We start from the raw sequence: 9461 nt of genomic DNA, 5'->3' as shown, positions 1-9461 counted from the left end.
ATCTAAGAAAAAACCTAAAGATCGTGAGTGAACGAGTGAGCAAATATCACATGGCAATCAGGGATGGGGGAAGGAGCATTCCAGAAAAAGTAACAGCAAGTACAAAGGTGTTATTCCATTTAATCCTCGTAATGACATTATGGAGTAGGAATTAATAATATTATCGAGAACTGTAAAGAGTCTGAGTTTTTCCCTGCTTGCCAGCTAACAAGGCAACCTGTCACATGTAGATGCTGTCAGAAGATATGAGACTCCTGGCTCAGCACCTAAGGATGTTATTACTCACAGCACTTCAGGTGGCATGAGCTTCATGTGTGTGTCAGTTACCCTTGTTCCCCCAAGTCCCACAGGGGTGAGGCGGGTGGATCCATGTGGCTGCTGTGTACACTGGGGCCCTGTATGACATTTATAGAACCAGAGCTTAGGAAACCCTCAATCTTATAATGAGGGCACTGTCAAACCTGCCTAAATTTTGCCTCAGAGGGAGACATTATTTTTCTTATAGTCGTCAGGAAAGAACTCTGTCCTCTCCACAAAGGAAGATGCTATTCCTTCCAAGACTGTCTGCTACACAGGTATACTTGAAAACTTGGTCAAAAACAAAGGCTGTTAGCAAAAGGTACAAAAACATGAGAGATGCATGGAGAATTCTCTCTCATCTTGCATATCAGGAAGTTGAGGCACAGACAGGTTAAATAATTTGCCCAAAATCACACAGCTAGTAAATGGAAGAACAGAGATGTGTGATCATCTGTCTTTCCCCACTGGAATGAAGCACCACAAACCAGAGACTTTATTAAATGACCAGATACTCAGAGCTTAGAAAAGTGTTTGGCACTTAAATGAACACCCCAAAAATAAATATAGCATGAATAGACACATATTTGTAGGTGCTCACATACAACAGAGAACAGAGCAAGAATGGTTCTTGCTTACATAAAGCTTAGAGTTCAGATAGAAAGTCAGGCATTAGTCGTCTATTTAAATAAATTACTATATAATTACAATTATGATAAGTGCTCCAGTGGAACGTGTATGCTATAGACTGAATATTTGCTTTCCCTCTAAAATTCATATGTTAAAACTTAACCCCCAAGGTGATGGTATTAGGAGGTGGGGCCTTTGGGAGGTGATCAAGACAAGAAGGTGGAGCCCTCATGAATACAATTAATGCCCTTATAAAAGAGACTTCAGAGAACTCCCTACTCTTTCTGCCATAGGAGGCTACTGTGAGAAGATGCCCATCTATGAGATAGTGGGTCCTCACCAGACACTGAATCTGATGGTGTGTTGATCTTGGATTTCCTGGCCTCAGAACTGTGAGCAGTAAATTTGTATTGTTTATAAGCCACTCAGCCTCTAGTACTTGGTTATAGCAGCCCAAACAGACTAAGATCACACATGTGTTTACATGTTTGTGTGTGTGTACGTGCAGGTGTGTGTCTATACATGCATATTCCTCAGGGCCCTCACTTACAGGGAAGAGATATAATTAGCTATATAATTTGACCAAGGAAGCAAGATAGCAAAACGGGCAAAATAAAAGATTTTTGGTGCCATCAATTATATTTCTTACTTATTTTTCACCATATTTTGTAGCATAGACACACTTATAAGATGAACATAATCTTTGTTCCACATATGGGGAAACTGAGGCTTAGGGAAAAAACATCCTGATTCTTTTCATTCACCACCAGCTTGATACTTGGATATCCTGTGAATGATAGGATTTTAGGTACAAGAGGAAAAGGCTTCTGGATTCCTCTAACTGGAAAGTGTATTCCTTCACTATGCCTAAAGTTTCTTAAAGAAAGAAAGCTTCTTTTATTTTCACTGAAGAATGAGATTTAAACTATAAGTGGTGTTTTTACAATACCCTTCCTTATACTTATTCAGAGGAGCACACAAGTGACAGTTTTTTCCATGATAAGAGCAGTGAAGCATTTGAAGACCAAAAGATAACTTTAGCATAAGAAAGGTAAATTTGGTCCACTCAAAGTTATACCTAATACAAAAGTTATTTACATTATATGAAACTTAACAAGCTCTGTGATCTCATGAAGTCATTTCACTTCTCTGAACCTCTGTCTCTTCATCTTCCAAAGCAAGATGTTGAATTAGATGATCTCTAGGCTCCCTCCCAGCTCTATTTTATCACAAATGAAAAGAAGCCCTTGAAAATCTCATTTGTCAATGTTTGTTAAATGTTCTCCTTTCTCCCCAAATCTTCTTGCGATCCACATATAAAAATACTTTCTACAAAAGTTAAAAGAAAAGACACTTCTTACTTTCTGGCATCACAACTCTGAATCCTTTATACTGCTTTGGCCTTGGCCACACAGGAAAATTTTACGCTCTAGACTTCCAAGGCAAAAATGATTGGCAGTGAATAAGACAATCAGTGATGAGTGAGCTGAGGTTAGAGGGAGACAGGCAAAGGTCAGATCATGTAGAACCTTGCAGATTGTCATAAAAATGTTGGATATCCTAGTAAGCACCATTGGAAACCCCATTAAAGGATTTTAATTGGAGAATGGCAAAAAACTGCTTTTTTGGAATATAATTTTTTTTAATATCTCCACTCATTGCCGTGTGAAGAATAGAATCAAGGACAACAGAAAGAGTGGGGAAAACTGTGTGGAAATCAGCACCCTAGTGCAGGTGAGAAATGATGGTGACTTTAACTAGACTGACATCAGTAGGCCAACTCAAAAGTGTTTTAAAGATGAATTAACAGAACTAGGTATTGAATTTAATGTGAGCAGTGAAGGAGAGGAGGTATCAAGAATAACTCCCAGGTTTCAGAAATGAGCAACTGGTCATTTATGGAGCTGGAGAAGCTTGAGAGAAAAGTATATCTGGAAGAAAACCACAGGTTCCATTTTGAACATATTCATTTTAAGATGTCTGGGTGATATTCAAGTAGAATTGCTGAGATGGCATGGAAATGTGAGCCTGGATGAGAGAGAGGCTGGAAGAGGGATGAACTGGAAAGCGTTTGGTACATAGAAGGTTTCTGATGCCTGGAGGGGAGTATGGACAGAGAAGAGAAGAGTCCCAGCACTGTTACCAAAGATATTCCAACATACAGAGTTCGGTAGGAAGAGAATAAGCCATCCAAAAAGGAGCTTCTAGAGAGCTAGCAAAAACACCTGGAGAGTTTGAAATCACAGAAACCCCAACAAAAGGGTATTTCAAGAAGGAAGGGATGACCGATAGTGTGGATTGCAAAAAAGTCACATTAGATGAGACCAAAAACTGTCCATTGGACTCTGACCTATGGAGACCATTTGGCGAACTTGGGAAAGACAATTTTTAGGGGGGTGGTAGAAGAGTGGGAAGTGGTAGTAGCCATGTTAGAATGGGTTGAGAAGAGTTTTAGAGGTGAATACATGAAGGCAGTTTGTGTATATGTATTTTTCAAGCATCCTAAATATGGAATGGTGCCCAGAGACAACTAGAAGGTCAAAGGATATTTAAAGTCTCCTAAAAAGGATCTAAAAATGAACAACCAATTGAAAGCATAGAGAAGAGCAGAAATAAACAATAGAGTGAAAACCAACAGAAGGAGATGGAATCTAGGCATGAGATCTAGAGCAATGTGGAAAGATTTACCTGTGGTCAAAGGAGCAACACAGGCCAATTAAGGGAGAGGATGAGCAACAAGGAGTTAAGGATTGTGTATCACCATTAGGGAAGTAGGGGTTAACAATCTTCACATTTGCATCACCCTTTACAGCTTCAGAATTGTTCACATTCACCACCTTAATTAATCCTACACTGTGAGGCCTGGAATCCTTATTCCTGTTATACATATGAGGAAACTGAGGTTCAGACTCATCCAAGTGATTTGCTAGACATTTTATAAGATGTTAATAGCAGAACCAGAATTCAAACCCAAGTCTTTAATCTTTAAATACAGCTCCCACTCCCCTCTACCCCTCTCCTCTCCTCTTTTCCCTCCCTCTCTCTCCCTCCTTCTCTCTCTCCTTCCCTTCCTCATCTCTGTAACTCTCTCAATCTCTATCCTTCTGACTCTCTCTCTCTCTCTCTCTCTCTCTCTCTCTCTCGCTCGCTCGCTCTCGCTCTCGCTCTCGCTCTCTCGCTCGCTCGCTCATTCTCCCTCCTGCCTTACTTTTCTTCTTTGAATGCCAGTCAGCTCCTTTAGCAAAATCATTCTTGGAATTACTGCCCTGAAACCCTTAGGCACAGTCTTCTCAGCCTGGGTTTTACATGCTATCAGAAGATAGATTGGTCAGCAGAGTAAAGCTGTTTGAAGTCTTCTTGAGTTTTATGCCTCAGTTGTTTAGAGCTATGGATCTCTCAAGTTCTGGATTTTAAATTACACTTTCTTTTTTTTCTTTTCAATTTTGTTGACAATTTCCATTAGAGCCGTGTTATCCCTCTGGATTTCTCCGATATAACTGCTTTAGAGGTTAAAGAATGCATTTGCCAAGGTTGGAAGCCGACTAGAGCCTCCCGAGTTCAATGCTTCACCCTAAATTCCAAACTTCTTTATACTTCAAATTCATTTACACTTGGCATCAAAATCAACACATTCTGTTTTAAAAAGATAATTCAAATGGCCTTTAAAGAAGAACATAAGCAGTGGACATTAAATAATTCAATCAGACAGCTTTTATGAGAGCAAATGTGTAAATGAATAAGAATCATATAGGTTATATTTTATTTGAAACCCACTAGAAAATAAATAAAATGTTTGGAAGCTCATCTGAAAGTTCATAAACCTTAAATACATTGAGTTCCAACCACCTCATTAATATAAAATAATACATTAGCCCAAGTCACTTCATGTGCTCAAGTGGAAAACTTTGGTACAAATAAATTATTTGTATGAAAAGATATCTGCTTCATTGCGCTAAATGGTACCCTTGTGGCCCAAAGTGTTAATGATGCTCCCAGTTGCCTCTAATGACATGCACTAAAATCACACTGTTGTTTAAATAAAGATAGAGGGCTATTACCAGTGCTGGGAATCACACAGCAGAAGGGAAAGAGAGTGGATAAATTTAGAGTTAGATGTGGGTTCCAATCCTGGATCTGCCATATTTTAGCTGTGTGTTTTGTGCACATTGTTTGACCTCAATGAATCCCTGTTTCCTTGTTTTATAAATAAGGATGGCAAAAATAATTTAAAACCTTCTCTTAGGCTTGTTGTAAGCATTACTTATGTGAAAGTGGCCAGCATGGTGATTGGCATCTGGTAAGCACTAGATGCTATTTTCTGGAACCCTTGGCTTCTCAGCACCCCTATGTCGCTGCTCAATCAACATTGGACTCCTGACTGGTTTGCAGAGTGAAGCAGCTGGCTCAGCAAGGCAGCTATTCCATTGTCAACCCTTTGCCGGTTCCCCACTTCCTTCTCCAAGTACCTACATCCTACATCTGAAGTAAGGGTCTTATACTGCATGGAGAGAAATCAGAGATCATACTGTCTTCCCTCTTTTCTTTACAGATGAGCAAACTTGTTTCCAAATAAAGGAAGTAACTAGCGCCATGTCCCATAGCTAATTAACATAATTTCTTAACACTATATTTCCCTGACCAAATATGAGGTGAAGGGGACATGTGAAATGCATAGCACGCCCTCTCCAATTTAGACAAGTTCTCAGGGACAGACCAGGGAATGGTTAGAGAGCTCATTTTGTGGAAGTCAACCAATATCTGATCATCATTCAATGCGTATTAAATTTCCCTCCAGCACAAACCGCTGCTGGAGTTGCTGAACAGAGGGGCTTAAAATAAACACAGGCATATAGTCTGGGAGATCTGACAAATATCTAATTACTAAAATGCCAACGATGATATATGACACAGCAAAGTCAACATGACCTACCTGAAGAACAAAATTAGAATGTTACTATAAATTGCATGTACTTATTTTCTCCTAAAAAGGGAGGTCATTTTAATAATCAACAAAACAAGTATTTATGTATACCTAATTCTATATGGGGTATTTAGGAAAATAAAAAGAAAAATATAGTTATAGTAACACTACAGGTGACTTCAAGGACTTTATGACTAACTGAAAAGATAAAACACAGCCTTGAAATCTAGTTAACAATACGAAGCAGAAAACTGAAGTGAACTGAAGGGGATGCTGCATGGGTTACTCCATCAACAAAAAATATATTTTTTAGCAGCTATAGTATGCAAGTAACTGTATTAAGCCCTGGAAAAATAAAGAATTGAAAAGCATTACCTTTGTCTTTAAGATGACCATACTTTGTTTGGGAGATGACAAATAAATGGATAATTGTAATAGAACACAGGGCTACAAATAGGACTGTTGGCAAGGCATTGTGAGAGTACAGAGAAGAGAGATAAGCAAAGGTTTCATGGTAGAGGTAACATACTAAATGCTGAGCATTAATATTTTGAGAGATGTCAGCCAGGAGCAAAAGCCCTCTATATTTCATGAGCCTCATGGGGAGGGGACAGAGTTGAAAACACAGAGTCAAATTCTTAGATTTGAAAAGTCACCCTTCCAGGGAGAAAACTTTGAGGATTTGGTTGGCTGATTGTGTTCAAGGGAATTTCAAAAACTTGCCTGTTCATTTCTAGAGAATAACTGAATGATGCAAAGTAGACGTTATACCATAATCCAGAGAGTAGGAAAGAACGAATAATGACAGAACAGCTTTTCACCCCAAAGAAGATAAAAGTCCAACCAGCTGGGGAGAGGAGAAAGGTGTGTCATGCGTAGACCCTGGAATCAAGAGCAGGATCACAGACAGCAACAGATGCAGCCTCAAAAGAAGGAAGCAGCCACCAAAAAGAAATGAGGCACAGGGTCCAGCAAATGGCTTCCTATGATGCCGAGGAGGTACATCATCCCCATCATCCCATCACCCCCTCCAATCACCCTGGAGGACAGGATAGGAAGAAGAGTCTTAAATTAACCACATTGGCATTCTGAGTTAACCATGTTTAAGTCCAGAAATGACTGAGTTGCTATAAAGTGGCAGGAAAATTTTTTCCACCATGAGCAGAAATGGGAATTTCTGAGTAAACTAGAAATAAGGAACCGGGGTTCATAAAGAACATCGAAAAAGGAGGAGAGTTGCATCCTTGCACATCTGAGTGGTGCAAGTTGAAATCACACTCCAGTCAGAGTTATCCAGGTGATTAAGAACCCAGGGCATGGGTACGGTGTGTGCCAAAAGCACTTTGGTGTTACTAGGACAGCAGGTCTTAGTTGAGGAGAATCAAGGAGGGCAGTCAGAGCTTGCAAGCTTTACTCTGTTTGGTGAGAAGCTCAGATTTTATCTTACAGATAATGGGAAGCTGCTGGAGAGTGCCAATCAGGGAAAGGCATGTCAAATTTGCTTTTGGAACACCTCTTAGCTTGCTGTGTATGGTGGGTAGAGTTCAAGGGGATTAAAACCAGGCAGAGAGGTCCTTTGGGGAGGAAGTGAAACGTGCAAGGGGTATGAGAAATGAGCATAGGCATTGATGAAGGTGACTGGGAGAATGCAAGTAAAGGCACAGAGTGGGACTTCACACACAATGTCCCAGAGGGAAGGCAGACAGAAGATGACCACAGTTATGAACTCAAAGAAGGAAGTAAAGGACTCAGGGACACAGTGTTTGCCACAAGTTTCCCTTTCCCCAGAACCCTGAATGCCAGAAAATTCAAATACCATATCTTCAGAGGCTTGCTTTGTTAAGATTCAGAACTGGAAAACTTCTGTTTCTGTAAATGAAGTTTTGTTAACAGAGCCACATTCAATCCATTTCTGTGTCATCTGTGGCTGACCTCTCTACAGGGGCAGAGTTGAGCAGCTACAACAGAGACTCAATGGCCTGCAAAGCTGAAAATACTTACAATCCATCCCTTTGTAGAAAAAGTTGGAAAACTCCTGCTTTAGATCTGCAATTTTGATTATCACATATCAACTTTGTTACCAGATCATCAGGTCATTTAAAGCATGTGGTATCTTTCAACCATGAAATGGAAACCCAGCATTGGGAGACTAGAATCCTGGGAACCTATGCATACAGGTGAGCAGATTTGGGCTAGAGTTCCACATCACTTATTAGCTGTGTGATATTGGGCACCTCTCTGAACCTCAGTCTTCTCATCTGTACAATGGGTAGAATAATAGTATTTACCGTATAGGCTGTTGTGAGGAGGAAATGAGGTAACATATGAGGTTACATAACCTCTTTAGTGAAGTGTGTGACACATGGTGATTGTTCTTCTTCTTTCTCTCTGTCTCTATCTGGACATGATCATGGAAGAATGTAATGACCTTAAAGGGAGCCAGCTATGAAAAAAACAAAAAAGAAATAAATGAAAAACACCATCACACACAAGGAGGGAAAAACTAAGAGAATCACAGAGAAGAGACAGATGCCTCACATTCCATGCCCAAGACCCACCCTAACCCTGACCTTCCTGTCTAAATGATATAATCTTTTGTTGTTTAAGCCATGTTGAGTTGGAGTTTCTGTAATTAGAGCCATGAGCACTCAACTTGGCACACAGATTTCCAATAAACCTCTGTCATGTAAACAAATGTCATTAGACGTTGCTAAAATCTGTCCTCAGACAGAGATCTTCTGAGGATCCCCTGGGACAGAGATTCCTATGGAATGTGCTTTCATCATAACCAATACCTCATTCCTGTCCAGAGCTCATTTTCTGAAGTTCTAAGAGGAGCTATGTTGGTAGATTAAGTGCATACTTGGTATGAGCCAAAAGGAGCCAAAATCATCTTTTCTCCCAACTGAAAATACCTCCTTTGTTGACCTGGAAATTCCCACATGACACATTTCAATCAAACTAAAGAATGTTTCTGTGAAAAGAGCAATGCAAACACTCACCAGTCACGAAGAGGCACAATGACCTGGGGCATTTCCAGCCCCCTCACAGAGGGTTGGGCTGACCTGTTACTGTTCCCCACCTCACTCCACACTAGTTCCAAGATGAAGTGAGAGCCAGGATGCCAGGAGATGGGGTGGGGCTTGATAGAGGAAAGGGGCAAGAATCCAGACTACTTCCATTTGAAAGATAATCCATGTTTCAGGGTCAGAGTGGCAGTGTGGCAAAATCTGTGCTCACACAACCAGCAGACCTTTTTGTCCTGAGCCTCAGCTGGGGGCTTTGCCTTGGCTGGATCTCTGCTGAGGGAGGAAGAGGAGGAGAAAAGCAAGTCTAGAGGAGCGACCATGATAAGGAGCCTTTGGAAGTCTTGGGAATGGAGTCCCCCAAATCAGGGGCAAAGACCCAGGGAAGGAGAGAATTACCATAAAGGGCAGCCCTGTTGTAGGGGAAAGAGAGCTGTCCTTAGGTTCAGAACATTTAACTCTAAATTCTGGACCTGCCGTTTAGTAGCCTTGCGATCTTGGACAAGTGTACTTAACCATTTCTCTAAGTCTCAGTTTCCTAATCTGTAAACACCATAGGGTTATTCTTGGGATTTAATGATGCATGT

General features: G+C 40.5%; 1 protein-coding gene across 1 annotated transcript in view; it reads right to left on the bottom strand.

Annotated features, from left to right (window-relative positions):
• LOC307185477 (uncharacterized protein) overlaps positions 1 to 8431 on the bottom strand; it is a gene marked incomplete at its 3' end in the record, with an annotated part of 156211 nt that extends 147780 nt beyond the window's left edge. Inside the window, exon 1 of the mRNA XM_079919804.1 lies at positions 8137 to 8431. Coding sequence (XP_079775930.1) covers positions 8137 to 8172 — 36 coding nt within the window. The 5' untranslated portion in view covers positions 8173 to 8431. The remainder of the gene's footprint in view (positions 1 to 8136) is intronic.
• Positions 8432 to 9461: the final 1030 nt, after the last annotated feature.

The sequence above is a fragment of the Stenella coeruleoalba genome, assembly GCF_951394435.1.
Source record: "Stenella coeruleoalba genome assembly, chromosome: 4".
NCBI lineage: Eukaryota > Metazoa > Chordata > Mammalia > Artiodactyla > Delphinidae > Stenella > Stenella coeruleoalba.
This window is presented reverse-complemented; position numbering and strand designations above follow the sequence as displayed.